Source organism: Dermacentor variabilis, chromosome 1, assembly GCF_050947875.1.
Source record: "Dermacentor variabilis isolate Ectoservices chromosome 1, ASM5094787v1, whole genome shotgun sequence".
In the NCBI taxonomy this organism is placed as follows: domain Eukaryota; kingdom Metazoa; phylum Arthropoda; class Arachnida; order Ixodida; family Ixodidae; genus Dermacentor; species Dermacentor variabilis.
In genome coordinates, this window is record NC_134568.1 from 74,792,795 (window position 1) to 74,808,480 (window position 15,686).

The window sequence follows — 15,686 nt, forward strand, 5'->3', positions numbered from 1 at the left end:
ACTCCTGAGTTCTAGGCCGAGGCGTTAGGGCTCTCAGCAACTCCACCAAATGCTACGTTCTTTATTGACGGTCACCGGGAAGCCGTAGGCACAGTCACGTTGGGTCGAGCGCAGACCCAACCAAACGCAAGCGCGAGCTGCAGCGCCGAGTTCCACACACACACACGCACACGCACACGCACACACACACACACACACACACACACACACACACACACACACACACACACACACACACACACACACACACACACACACACACACACACACACACACACACACACACACGCATGCATGCACGCACACACGCATCTGTTTCTATTTTGACACGCCTGCACGCCTGACACGCCGACAAGACAACCTTAAGTTGTCTTGTCGCACACCGAACTCCAAAGCCATGCCCTCGAGTGCACTCCGGCGCGACGCCTTTGGAGCGCAGCTCAACAGCGATTTTAGGCTATACTGCGCCCGGGAACACCAAGTCGTCACCTGACGCGTGTTATGCCGGTTTCGCATCCGCTATTCTTGATCGTTGCTATCGAGCTCGAGGAACACGGCGCGTCGCAACTGAGGCAGCAACAGCGGTTTACGTTTGTAATGCAAGCGGTTCGCGCCATAGAGTTTCCTACAATGTACTAGAGGCAACTATGGCACTGCACTCCTTGAGTTACCATGGGAATGATGGGAAGTACATGGATTTGTCTGATCTTCTTGCTTGTGGATTCAGACGTTCTTGCGGATTTGTTTATTATGCTTTGTATGCCTTCATTGTAAATTTCAGAGCAATCTATATTCTTCCAAGTGAACAAGACGCTGCGAACACGCACGATCACCACTAATTGCAACGGTTCAGTTTGTCGAGGTGGCCAAATCGAAAGGCGCCGAGCGTCTCAAGGTACTGGCTTTCCTGCAGTAAATCCCCTTGCAAATTCATAAGGGCGTTATATGGCGCTTGTCGATGCATGCGTCCGTGGCGTAATGGTTTCAATATATGGCGTCTGTGTTAGAGGTCCTGTATTCGAATCCTGCAGTCAGACAATTATAATGATGTTAATGTAGTGTATTACGCAGTACATTCTTGAAAATGACAAAGTCACAAAGCCGCTTGAAGCTGAAGGACGAAGTTTAGGCAAATCCATGTACTTCCCATAATTCCCGTGCTGGCACAACCGCTTTCATTGCAGCTACCGTAGACACTAGCGCCAGAGTTCCCTCTAGTAATTATTGTTTGAAACTCTATGGTTCGCGCTGCTATCAGAGGTATACCGTACCACACGCTAATGGGAATGACCGATATTGCTGCATACGATATCTGCGGCCGCGGAAAGAACAATGACCACCTATTGTGCTGTCATCTTCGATCTGAGCCGCAGAGACCACGAATCACCAACGCTTTTTTGCACCGTCTTTTGTGTGTCAGCATCTACTTGAACATCGCCTTCACCGCTCCTGGGCCCGCAATAACAGCGTATGCCCTTTTGTGCTTTTTGTAGTCGACTACGGCCTTGAAGAAGGCCTTTGACTGCGTGACACTGTTCGTGCCATGCGCAGAAGTTGAGCACATCTTCCTTTCCTACAGCTCTCTCTGTCTCAACTTTACGTACACCATTTCTTTCTCCTTCAGTGGGAGGTAGCCAACCGGATGCTTGCTGTCATTACATTGTCTATCTTTATTAGTAGGGCATCACCTAATTAACACGCCAGTTGTGCCTGCATATACAGCCTGCATGGGGGTAAAAAGATGATCGCGATGCCGGTACTCACCTACTACAGTGAAGGTGCTGACGACCAGCCCCAAGCTGCGGCCTCCGTTCATGAGCAGTCGGCTGTCGGAAGCGTCGGTCACCTCCCGGGACTGCTGCCTCTTCTTGCGGGCACCCAGCAGACCCACGAGGAAAATAACCACGTACAGGACCACTATGGTGGCCAGAGCGGCCACGTTGAGCGTCATGTTAGCTGCGAAGGGACCGCAAATGCCTATATGGCCAGCGGTCGGAAATGTTTTGTGATAACTGGGATTACATTTCGGTTACAGAGTCGTGAACGATCGTCATCGGTGGCAGACCCATGCTGTGGATTAGTCCTTACGGGCACGAGTTTCAGAATGTCATTCATCAAATACTGCGCACCATTCGCTACATTGCCTGAACTGCGCACTGTGCGCACGGCTCAGAAGCGACGTAGCCTGAAGGTGGGCAGAGGGCAAGTGACGCTCTGCCGGCGAGTTTTTCTTTACACTACGTAGAATTTTTGAACACAAGTGCAGTTCTTGAGCTGGATTACTCGAAAAGGCGGACATGCATGATAAACCTAAATGCATAATCGACTAATGAACAAAATGTTGCTAATTAAGTTTTTAACTAGTTACTGGGTGACATATAATGAAATTTACCAATTGTAGTTTGTGAGTTTCTCAGGATTACACTAGTTTCGCGACAGTCATTGCCATAGTCTGCGACGAAACATGGGGAATTCCAGATAATTGTGTGAGTCAGTGCATAAAACGATGTTCCGTTAATTAAAAAAAAGTAAGTGGAGCAAAAGTGAATTTTTACCGCAAGCTTGACAGCGCATACCTTGAAACTGGTGCCATCCTCAGAATTCGTTCGCAGTGGATATGCCTTGCAAGCTCACCGGTTGCAATTCGCAAATTTCAATATATGCCGTCAAATGTAGTTAGCTATAAACTTAGTGGAATTTAGTTAGTTAGTCCGAGGCCGAGACCGAGAATTAGTCCGAATTAGACCGAGCATTTTAGTTAAGGGAGAGAAATAGATTTAGTGAATCTTAGAGGGATTTGCCTGGTGGCATGCCTACCCTGAAACTCCTAATGAATATAGGGTGAAAAATGAAACGATGTGCACAGTTCACGACAAAGTTATACAACCTGCACAAAGCGCAGCACTTAACACTCAACTAAACTGTCTTATTTAGCCTATAGTGTCTCTAAGAAAATACAAAGATGCCTTCGTTGCGCGACATGCAAAATCAGTGCTAGTCCACGGGAAAGGATTCTGTTCAAGGATTGCAGTCATGGTATTTGCCAAAGGCAATTTTTAAAATTCTGCATAATATAAATACAAGAAAAGACACCACACACACAGTCCTTGCATAATCCGACGTACTGACCCATCAGCAGGCTGACTGAAATCCATTGGCACAATTTTTCTGGATTTATTTCCGCCTACGACTACATATGGCACGAACAGAGGGTCCGCTATTTTGTTGGATGAGCTTAATCACATTTATTTTATTTGTTAATTTATTTGTTTATTTATTTGATAACCTACATCGCCCAGTTGGTCATTACTCTAGGGGGCTCAAAACAATAACAAAATGAAAACATGGGAACAACAAGCATAGTAAACCCTTGCACATTCAACTAAAGCATGCATCACGAGTAGTGAGAACTGGGTGAGTTGGCATTGTTAAGAACGGCCCAGCCGAGGTGCAAGTGTTGCCAGCCAGTTGCGATGACGGCGGCGTTAACTTTCAAGGAACGACACCGTTACGCTCTAGCCTCGTCGCCGTTGTAACTGAATGAGTTCGACGAAGCAGGCTTTGCGCCGCAACACGATATCGCCAACAGGCTCGGCCGCGAGCGGGGGAGTTGCCGCGGGAACGTCGTCGGGGGCCGCTTCCCACCTCCGACCAAGACGCAGGACAATGGCTACCCGGTCGCGCTGCGAGGGGCAGCTCCGAGTTCTACGAAATCCGTGTGACGTCGGTTCCGGACCGGACCGTGAACCTGTGTGTGTGTGTGTGTGCGTGTGTGTGCGGCATGTTTACAATGACTGGACGAACGTTTCCGTCCCCTTGGAATGAAGGGGGGGGGCATCATCATCATCATCATCATCATCAGCCTGGTTACGCCCACTGCAGGGCAAAGGCCTCTCCCATACTTCTCCAACAACCCCGGCCATGTACTAATTGTGGCCATGCCATGCCTGCAAACTTCTTAATCTCATCCGCCCACCTAACTTTCTGCCGCCCCCTGCTACGCTTCCCTTCCCTTGGGATCCAGTCCGCAACCCTTAATGACCATTGGTTATCTTCCCTCCTCATTACATGTCCTGCCCATGCCCATTTCTTTTTCTTGATTTCAACTAAGATGTCATTAACTCGTGTTTGTTCCCTCACCCAATCTGCTCTTTTCTTATCCCTTAACGTTACACCTATCATTCTTCTTTCCATAGCTCGGTGCGTCGTCCTCAATTTGAGTAGAACCCTTTTCGTTAGCCTCCAGGTTTCTGCCCCGTAGGTGAGTACTGGTAAGACACAGCTATTATATACTTTTCTCTTGAGGGATAATGGCAACCTGCTGTTCATGATCTGAGAATGTCTGCCAAACGCACTCCAGCCGATTCTTATTCTTCTGATTATTTCCGTCTCATGATCCGGATCCGCCGTCACTACCTGCCCTAAGTAGATTTATTCCCTTACGACTTCCAGTGCCTCGCTGCCTATTGTAAATTGCTGTTCTCTTCCGAGACTGTTAAGAGAACAGCAATTTACAATAGGCAGCGAGGCACTGGAAGTCGTAGGCACTGGAAGGGGGGGCCGAGTGTTTATAAACCGCTGTTGTGCGGATGCTCGAGACACTTTCTTAAGCAGTCATGTTAGACTGAGACACTCTCTCAAGCAGTCGTGTTAGACTGACGTACTTTCTCTCGCAGTAATGCTAGACTGATGAACTGCATGTAAATACTGTAAATAAACCGATATTCCTCGTTCTCGATGAGAAGCAGTCCTTCCCTTCATCAACGTCCTCAGCGTGGATAAGTTGGACGACGGCATGGGCCAGCTACCTTCGAATTCATGCCGGACTCCAATCTTGACAACGGGTTACGAGCGATGGGATTGAGCCCCCAATCCTAACAACTGGCTGACAGCGGTGAGATGGACTTTGCGACGTGGTGCTGTGTCTGCGGTGAGTGCTTGGTTCTTGCTTTGACTCTCTAGGCTTCATTTTGTGGTTGTTCTGTTAACAACAGTAGGGAAGCTAGATTGTTGAGTGTTAGCTAGGTTGTGTTTTCCTAGCTAGATTTAGCGAGCAGGATCAAGGCAGTAACGCAGCAATCATGGAGTTAAGGAGACTGCTGAGAGACAAATTGTTGATTGTTGGTGAGGAACTGGGCCTAGATGTACGCAAAGAAATGCTAAAAGCGGAATTATTGGAGCTAATTTCCGAACAGGCCAGTGAGGAAGAAATTGAAATGGGATTGGAACTTCTAAAGAAAAGAGAGAAACGGGAAAGAGAGAGAGAGAGAGAAGAACGGGCCAGGAAATAACGGGAAAGAGAGAGAGAAGAATGGGACAGAGAGAGAGAGAGAGGAACGCGATAAAGATCGCGAGTTAAGAAAAATGCAACTTGAACTGGAAAGCAAATGTTTGGAGTTGTCTCAAGGAAATGAAAGGAAATGAAGGGGCTCTGGGACGATCAAGTGAGGCAGAACCATACCGCATGGACAGGCTGTTAAAGCCATTTGAGGTCGGCACCGACATAGGCTTGTTTCTAAGCAATTTTGAAAGGACTTGCGAGAAGATGAACTTCGGCCCGAGTACATGGCCACAGCGGTTGCTGTCTGTTGCCGTGCGAGGCGGCAGAAGTAATCGCCAGATTGAGTGCACAGGATGCATATGATTATGCAAAAGTTAAGGCTAGTCTCCTGAAGAAATATCGCCTTTCAGCCGAAGCTTTTCGGCAAAGGTATAGGAGCACAGGCAAGAAAGATAGCGAGGGGTATCCACGGTTTGCATACGGCTTAAAGGCCAACCTAGTCGAGTGGCTGAAAAGCGCGGAAGTGTACGACAGCAGAGACATGATCATTGAATGCATGTGTCTAGAGCAGTTTTACAAAAGCATGCCCCAAGCTGTGAAACTGTGGGTGCAAGACAGAGGGAATGTAAACACTGTGGAAAGGGCGGCTGAATTAGCCGAAGAGTACGCAGCGCGTAGAAAGTTGAGCGCCGAGGACAGAAATTGGGACGGTCCAAATGGACCGCGGAAACCATTTCCGTTCAAAAAAGGTTCGCAGACTAGACGATCAGAGCCTGTAGAAGGGGAGGAAAAGCCCGCAGAAAAGAGTGAGGAGAAATCAAACGGGGAAACACTACCAAAAGAGCAGAAAAGAAAATTCGTATCTTTTAGACCAATCCGCTGTTATAAATGCCACAAACTGGGACATATAGCTGTAAACTGCGGGAAGCCCAGTGTAGTTTTCTCCTACGTGGAAGAAAAAGACGAGAATATGGAACTTTTAAGCCCATATCTTCACGACCTGCAAGTTAATGGCAAACCATGCCGAATGCTAGGAGACAGTGCCGCCACGATGGACATTGTCCATCCGTCTTACGTGACGGTAGATGACTTCACCGGAGAAGTAGCATGGATCAAGCAGGTTTTAGAAGAACACAGCGTGTGTCTGCCAATAGCCAAAGTCGAAATCAGTGGACCATTCGGGGAGCTAGGGACTGAAGCTGCAGTTTCTAAATTTTTGTCACTGCAGTACCCTTATATATCTTTTCGAATCGTTCGAATCAGTTACTGCGTGACAAAGGGCTTAAACTGGGAGAGGGCATAGTACAGGCATTGACCCGCGGCCGAGCTCGTAAAATCGCGTCGCTTTCAGCTGAAAATGCACAAGCTGCTCCAGCGGAAGCAGAAAAGGGGATAACTTCAATACCGGAATCCGAGCTAGGCCCGAGGGACAAAAAAACAGTTGAGGAGAGCCTGCCAGCTGACCAGCTCAATGAAAGCATAGCACTAGAGTGTCAAAGTTCAAGCCTGCAGGAAGAGCAAGCTGACGCAATCGCAAGCGAGACAGGGTCGTTATTATCACCGGCCTCAAAGAACTTTGATAAGCTCTTACGTGTGGACAGAGAGTCATTGGCAGCCGAACAAAAGAATGATGACAGCTTAGCTAGATTATATCACACAGCTAAAGAAGGCATTGCTAGGCGGAACGTGACGATACAAGAAAGAGGAGGAATGTTGCACCGGCACTACAGAGATCGAAAGGGTAGGATTCTAGATCAATTAGTCGTACCTACTAAGTACAGGGAGGACCTTTTGAGTCTCTGTCATGGAAATGGGTGGTCCGGCCACCTAGGCATAAGCAAATGAAAGGAAAGATTGCTTATGGAATACTACTGGCCTGGCTGTTTCAAAGACGTAGAAAACTTTGTAAGATCATGCGACGCCTGCCAGCGCTCGGGTAAACCAGGAGAGACATGGAAAGCTCCACTAAAGGTAGTGCCCTTAATAACAGAACCTTTCAGACGACTTGTGATAGACAGGGTAGGGCCTCTACCAAAAACAAAATCGGGTTACAGGTACTTGTTTACCATGCTGTGTCCGGCTACAAAGTTTCGAGAAGCAATCCAATCCCTCTGAAAGAACTCCGCTCCACCGAAGTAGTAGACGTGCTTTTGACAGTGTTTGCACGAGTTGGGTTTCCAGCCAAAATTCAGGCAGATCAAGGGTCAGTATTCACCAGCGCACTGACTTCCACATTCTTGCAAAAGTGCGGGGTAAAGTTAATACACAGTTCCGTCTATCACCCTCAGTCAAACAGTGTAGAGAGGTGGCATTCAGTGCTTAAGCGAGTTTTGCGTGTGCTCTGTTACGAGAACAAGGAGGACTGGGAGAACTGTCTGCCGGCAACTTTGTTTGCTTTGCGAACGGTTCCACATGAAGCGACATGAAGCGACGTTCTCGCCAGCAGAACTAGTGTATGGGAGGACACTCCGTTCTCCACTGAGAATGTTAAGAGAGATGTGGGAATAAAGAGGAGAGAGTCCAACAGTGGTTGAATACGTGCTAAATTTGCTGGAACGGCTAAGTGCAACCCAAGAGCTAGTCGAAAGGAACATGGGAGTAGCTCAAAAGAACGCCAAATTCTATTACGACAAGAGTGCGAGGCTTCGCACGTTTAACCCCGGAGACCAGGTAATGATCCTCAAATCTTCAAGAAAGAACAAGCTTGAGATTCACTGGGACGGGCCCGTTAAAGTGTTGCACAAACTTTCAGATACTAACTATGCTCTGAAAATGCCCGGTCGCAGGAAGGAAGTGAGGATATATCACTGCAATTTGATGAACCCGTATGTAGAGCGGAGCGGAGTCTTTAACTATACCATCAAAGAGCAGGATGGCACTAGTACCAAGTTTAAGGAGTACAGAGCGACCTCCAACTCTGAAATCGGCCTAGAAGAAGTAGTAAAACATTCGATAAGCTCGCACACTCTAAGACCCGAGCAGCTAGATGAGCTAAAAGGGGTGTTGGGGGAATATCTCGACATATTCAGCGATCGGCCAGGTAGAACCGAACTAATAACGCATGAAATAGAGCTGACATCAACCGAACCCGTAAGATCAAAGCCTTACAGGGTGTCTCCAAGACAGAGAGAAATTATGGAGGCAGAGATACAGCGCATGTTAGAGTTGGGAGTTATTGAGCCCGCTGAGAGTGGCTACACGTCACCACTAATACTGGTAGAAACCCCTAACAAGGACCATCGTCCGTGCGTTGACTACAGGAAGTTAAATGCCGTCAACATTGAGGAACGAATTGAAAGAGTTAGCGCTGCTAAATACATTTCAACTATAGATCTGGTGCGGGGGTACTGGCAAGTTCGCCTTTCAGAAAGTGCCAGCCGCTATGCCGCATTCATCTCACCTGTAGGCACTTTTCGCCCTCTCGCACTCAGCTTCGGGCTGAAGAACGCGCCATTTAGCTTCTCTAAGTTAATGGATATTGTCCTAAAAGACTTGCAGAAGTTCGCCTTGCCATATCTGGATGATGTAGAAATTTTTTCGCGCAGCTGGGAACAACACGTATCGTACCTCAAATAGGTGTTCTCACGGTTGAGGGAAGCCGGCTTAACGATGAAAGCGGAAAAGTGTAGATTTGGGTGTTCGCAGGTTACTTATCTGGGCCATGTTGTCGGCCAGGGCACGAGACGGCCGGCCGAGCTGAAAATAGCTACGATTGGAGAATTTTCTCAGCCGCGCACGAAAACAGACCTTGTTCATTTTTGGGACTTGTGGGGTGCTATCAACGGTACATTCCGAATTACTCGCAAATGGCAAGTCCATTAACGGACGCCCTCCGAAAGGGAGCCCCGAGTAGCGTAGACTTGGATAAGGACAAAGAGAACGCTTTCCAAAGTTTGAAAACGCTATTAGTTTCTCGTCCTGTGCTTCGCGCGCCAGACTACACAAAGGAATTCATAATTCAATGCGACGCAAGCGACAGAGGTATGGGCGTAGTACTTAGTCAGGTCGGCGACGATAACGAGGAGCATCCTATCTTCTATGCCAGCCGTAAACTAAATGTAAGAGAGGAATCCTACAGCGCTTCAGAGTAGGAATGCGCTTGTTTAATTTGGGCCGCTCAGAAGTTGTCTTGTTACTTGTACGGAGCGAAGTTCATCTTCGAGACCGACCACTGTCCTCTGACGTGGCTCAATCAAATGTCACACAAAAATGGCCGATTGCTCCGATGGAGTCTCACTCTCCAAGAGTACAACTTCTCCGTTAGATATAAGAAGGGAAACTTGCATAGCAATGCTGATGGTTTGAACAGGCTAATTTGAATTCTGCGTTTGAGGGTCCCGCCTAAATTTTAGAGTTACTAGTGTTAATTTTGTTAAAGAAGATCCCCTCTCATTTAGCAGGATTCCCTCCATGATCGCTGAATTTGTCAGCACGAAATTGCTTCAAAAATTGGCATAGCGAAATGCAGCATTTTTTGTTTCTGCACTTATGTTTTCTTTGAAGCCTAGCGGGTCTAAAGTGAGAGCCAATGTACGTCATCTCGGCGCAGAGCCGTGTTGGGGGGTTCATTTTACAGTTGCCTGTCCTTGTTGGATGTTTTGTGGCGGTGACATCGTTACACAAGTGGTTACTGCGAGCCAAGACATCATCTCCTGGCCACCAGCCGTTCTCTTCCTGCCCAGCGGTTATTAGCGCTGGACAGTGGAGACTTTTCGGGCCATGGATGCGCTGTTAAGAACGGCGCAGCTGAGGTACAAGTGTTGCCAGCCAGTTGCGACGACGGCGGCGTCAACTTTCAAGGAACGACACCGTTACGCTCTAGCCTCGTCGCCGTTGTGACTGAATGAGTTTGACGAAGCAGGCTTTGTGCCGCAACACGACACCGCCAGCCGGGTCGGCCGCGAGCGGGGGAGTTGCCGCGGGAACGTCGTCGGGGACCGCTTCCTACGCGCCGACCAAGACGCAGGACAATAGCTACCCGGTCGCGCTGCGAGGGGCAGCTCCGAGTTCTACGAAATCCGTGTGACGTCGGTTCCGGACCGGACCGTGAACCTGTGTGTGTGAGTGCGTGTGTGTGTGTAAGCCGTCCCGGGGAGAGGCGGCGTGTTTACAATGACTGGACGAACGTTTCCGTCCCCTTGGAATGAAGGGGGGGCCGAGTGTTTATAAACCGCTGTTGTGCGGATGCTCGAGACACTTTCTTAAGCAGTAATGTTAGACTGAGACACTCTCTCAAGCAGTCGTGTTAGACTGACGTACTTTCTCTCGCAGTCATGCTAGACTGATGAACTGCATGTAAATACTGTAAATAAACCGATATTCCTCGTTCTCGATGAGAAGCAGTCCTTCCCTTCATCAACGTCCTCAGCGTTGATAAGTTGGACGACGGCATGGGGCCAGCTACCTTCGAATTCATGCCGGACTCCAATCTTGACAACGGGTTACGAGCGATGGGATTGAGCCCCCAATCCTAACAGCATGTGTTCATGATTTGTTAGCGCAACACGTGGACATGGACTGTCTAGTTGTAGTGCTGACAGATCATGAAAGCATACTTCTTGCACGGACGAGGAAAGCATATTCGCGGGCACGTTCACAACGTTGGCGTTCAATTGACTCCACTCATGAAACGTAAAAAGAAAGAAAGAAAGAAGGAAAGAAAGAAGGAAAGAAAATGAATGCGCAAATACATTCGTACGATATCTTATTTCTCGAAATTTTTTAACGTGATCATTTTTGTGAGATATATAGTATGGGCTCATCATGTAGGAACTTTTATTAATATCGTTATCATTACTACAAATGGAAGAAAGCATTTTGATCGCGAGGAGTTTTTTGTTGCTGAAGAGCTTTTTAACTTAGTGCGCGCTTGATGTTAGGTATAATAAAACCAATGTTATAGGGCACGGCACGACTACCAGAATGGCGTCCGCCTAATCCGTTCGCCTTTTTTACGCAGTTGTTGGTCGTTCTGCTACGACAGTCGACGCGTTGCGACGAGCCAGCATCCCGATGCACACGGCCACATGATGCAGACATTCGACGATGGGAAATTCATCGTGTCATCCAGGCCACTGATACAGAATGACATCCCCAGCGCTACGCGCTTTGTGACAACAGCAGGCAATAGACCTCTCCTGGGGTACGTCACACCGCGTTGGCGACGTCACATCGTGACTTCAACGGCACAAAGGCTCGTTCACACTACACGAAATATCCGGCGAGCGAAGCGGATTCGGCCGCTTTTGACGCCGAGGAGGGCGGAAAGCGGCGCGGTGAAGGCAATCGGTCCAGGACCCATTTTTCCGCTTTCGCCGCCGCCGGAAGTTGCGTTTTTGACGTGCATGCTGAGCTCGTGCGCCGTTCGAATGCCTGCGCAGGCATGCACGCGCGACACTGATGGCACCGCGAGAGTAGCGCAGTGTTACAATAGAAACTTTTCTGCGCTACAACGGTGAGCGTAAAGTGCTTCTAACGATTCATGATCTGCGGCGACAGCCGATGCCCGGCAATTGTGGCCGCGGGCAACGGCGGTTGTGTTGTGGTCAGCCAAAGAAATAATGGTGGACGAGTATTGCAGCATAGCACAAGTAAAAAGCCGTTAAAAATTATCGGAGGTGCTGTGCTGAACGCTCGAAAGAGCGTGATTGAAAGCGAACAGTCCATCAATTCGCTTCATTCTACCTGACAACCTGTCCCAGCCTGTCCCAACCTATCCCGCTCCTGCAAGGACGGGCGGACCCACCAACGTCGCCGCCGCCGCCGTGATCTTGGCTGCTCAGCCCGTCGCAGCTCTTGAAGCATAGCCATCATTGAGTTGCAGAGGAGAATCGTGACAATTTCTGCTTCTTCCGACATTTCCTCGTCTTCTGAAAAGCTCGCAATCGTGCTGTGCTCAGTATCTCGCAGCTGGAAGCCCAGCAATGGCGCAATACAAGCAGTTGCAACAAAAGCCCTCGAACAAAAGGCACTCACGTGAACTCTCGTCTCGTTCGCGAAGTCGCGAAACCAAAAAAACTGCCGTGAGATCTTGCTGTCGTCGCGGAAAAACGAGAAGCGGCGACGGATCCGCCGATGCGCGCGACAACAGATGAGAACACGCTCTCCTTTTTCCGGCGAGCGAATCCGCTTCGTTCGCCGAATTTTTTTAGTAGTGTGAACGGGCCTTTACAGTGATCCTGCCTCCTGCCTCCGCCAGCTCTCGGCGGGGTGCATTCGGGCAGTGCTTGGTGCGGGTGTGCGGCACGTGGACGCTCTTTCTTTCTCATTTTTGTAAAAATCCTCTCTTGTAAATTAGATTAGCAGTATTGTGTGCCGGTGAACATCGGTGTGTGGTAAATGGCGTGATGTAAAACTGTCGACGCTTGCTTTTTTTGCTCCCAGAAGTTAACCACATGGTGGTTTATTGCTGACCGTCACATCGGCTTTTCTTCGGAAATGCACCGCGTTTGCTTAGTCGTGATAAAGAGTGAGCAAAAGAAAAATTGCGATAATATGGGTTCATCTTTGAGTAGGAAAACGGAGCACATTGTGGTGTGGATGTGTATGTGCGGTGTGATGAGCGACTAGCATTGCATCATGTTTGCGAAAATGTGGACGTGCTGACGTGTAATAGGGGGCAGTCTTAGTGTCCAGGCATCGGAAGAACTTCAGGACCCGTCATTCTTGTACAGGTGGGAACGAATGAGACGCGATGATCAGTGAGCGCGTTCATCTTAGTGCCGTCTGCGCTGTGTGGAGAAAAAAATGTTTCAGCGTGATCTATCGGCCTAAAGGTATGGCTGTAAATGAGCTCCTCGCATTTCTATTTTTTACCATTCCCGGAACAGCGTACGCCTCACCACAAGGAATGTGCATGCCCTATGAGTACGTTTTTACCATTGCCGAAGCTGCCTGTGTACGCTTCGGCACGGGGATTGCTGTTGTATATCGAGCTTTATAGCAGATACCATGGGTTTTTGCTAAAGCAGTGAGCTTTCTTGCTGTATTTCTTCTTCTCATACTTCTCTTTACGACACAAAATTTATGCTGTGATAATGAGCATAAACACATAAAACTGGGTCTTCTAAACTTAAAGCCAGCAAAGGGAGGCCGCAGGCGCAGCGAAGTTAACGCGAAGAATTCAGTATAATTTATACACGCTTCCTGCATTCGGATTGCGATAACTAAGAGGTAAAATTAATTAAAATATGGTGTTTAACATTCATATTCAACAGAGTGGCTTATAAAGAAGCGAGAGCTCCGGATTAATTTTGAACACCTGGGGTTTTTCAGCGTGCACGTAAAGCACGGTAACCATTGTTTTTGCCTTCCGCCCCCATCAGAATTTAGGCGCCACCACTGGGTATGGCTTACGGTTGTAGACGAGACTAATCTTGTATATCGTTTGAGATTACAGTGTAAAGGGGCGGAAATTAAGTACATTCACGCCAACTCAATGCAATTTTTTTCCGACGACCACGCATTTCAGCGAAGTGTCATTTCGGCACGGGGAAAATGTTCATCGTTTGTGCTATTATATTCGCTTTCGAAGAGTAATGTAATTTTTGTGGCTGTTTGATCTACGAAGGGGCGTTCTTACGAAATCACCATACGCTGACTTAAAAGCGCCATGCACTTGGCAACTACTCTACGTTGTTGTACCAGTAAAATGGCGACGGCTACTTTCTGAGCACAGTTCAAAGATGCTGCCCCTTCAGAAAATAGGAATATGCAAAAATTTCGATCGCAGACGCTTAGATACAGGCAGCGCTCCTATGCAGAGAACCGGTCGGCTGAACATTTTTTGCCAACCACCGCTTCAAAGGCGGGGCAGACGGGAGGGGCACCCCCAGTGACGCGACGCTGTTTGCAAACAGAGAGATGTCTATGCTGAAGCTGAAGTATCAACGGCTCCCTGGCGGAAAAGTTGATATCGTGGCATAGAAGAGGCGTACACGAAGGTCGCTCGAGCGAAGGATGTATACCAGGACCACCGGAATGCATCCGCCTAATCCATTCTCCTTCATTACGCAGGTGAGAAAACGTTATGACAAATGTTTTCAGTAAAATAACGCGTTTTCAGTTGTGCTGCCGTTACCAAGGTACTGCTGTGGACTGCTGTGGGAATGCTTTGGCGTTTCGTTTAACAAAACACTATGTTATTATGTGGTGACAATGAGACTAACCCCGGTACTGATACCACTAATATTTCGTAGCAACTGCCGCTGGTTGCTGAGGGCCTGAAGGAAACTTAGCAAGAACGATTAACCGCAACCGATTCCAGACTGGATCTGCTGATGAGATTAGATGGAAAAGGCTTGTATTATTGAATTGATAAGTTTGGAGAAAACTATACCCGTGAGCTCAAGGCGGATGATCGGGAAAATCGTTCCAGAAGGTCTAATCTTATCATTCATGATGTCCCTGAGAATAAAAAAAGAAAGTGACGACTCTCTTGCAGAAGCTATAAATCAAACAATCGTTAAAAACATTCTGGAAATGGAACCTGTTGCTTTCGAAAGAATTCACAGACTTGGCAAACCTGCAGCCAAACAAACATGACCGGTAATCATGAAACTTGCCGAATTTCGAGATAAATCAAGGATGTTAAAGAACTGTCGCAAGTTGAAAGAGACCAATTATTCAATAAGTGAATATTTCTCAGCCCGTATTCAAGACATAAAAATAAACTCTGAAACTATGGCGAAACAAAAGCGGAAGCTGGGGCCCTATAACGTAAAACTATTCCAATATGTTTCTATTCCAATTTCCTAACGTCAAATTTGCGTAACCACCGACGCAAGCAGCGGGCGGTCACCCGCAGGGTTGTCTGAACAGACCAATCAAACGCTCTCCTCGTTCATAGGAGGTCACTTTTGTTTGCTTGAAAAACGAATAACATTGCCTACACTTAACGGCTTGTCGTATCTGAAAGAGGAGAGGAGAATGCCCAAGTGGAGAGGGATTCACTGAGGCAGAGCCAGTCTACTGAAAATCGATAACCGGATGAAGAGGGTGGTGCCGGCGTCTGCAATTGGTCGGCTTTCCCTTACTTAGCTTGTGGTGGTTGGTCGAAAATCGCGGCGGCATGCAACGGAAGCTTATGAATGACAGCAATGAAGAGTGGGCAGAATGAGGTAGTAAACGTGCCGAAAGTATTTGAAAACGTTACACGGCCACGCAAGAAGTTTTATTACACGCAAATACACCCATGCTCTCCGGCAGGTGCGAGTAGCCAGCGTCTCAGCGATCGGCGGCAGCAATCTTTTATTCCTTTCGGAACGGGGCTGCTTGCGGCTATTCCGTAAAAAATTCAGTTTTGTTCGGCATATTAATGCATCTTTATCGTGTACGCGTCACTTTGACGCGGTGAGTTTGTGCGGTTTTGTGACATCGCGTGACAGGCAGGTGAAGTGGGTGCAGC

At 48.1% G+C, this 15,686-nt stretch overlaps 1 protein-coding gene across 1 annotated transcript in view; it reads right to left on the reverse strand.

Annotated features, from left to right (window-relative positions):
- The window catches only part of LOC142579669 (high-affinity choline transporter 1-like), a 96,206-nt gene that overhangs the window by 69,531 nt on the left and 10,989 nt on the right, over window positions 1-15,686 (reverse strand). Inside the window, exon 2 of the mRNA XM_075690104.1 lies at window positions 1,765-1,977. Coding sequence (XP_075546219.1) covers window positions 1,765-1,951 — 187 coding nt within the window. The 5' untranslated portion in view covers window positions 1,952-1,977. The remainder of the gene's footprint in view (window positions 1-1,764; window positions 1,978-15,686) is intronic.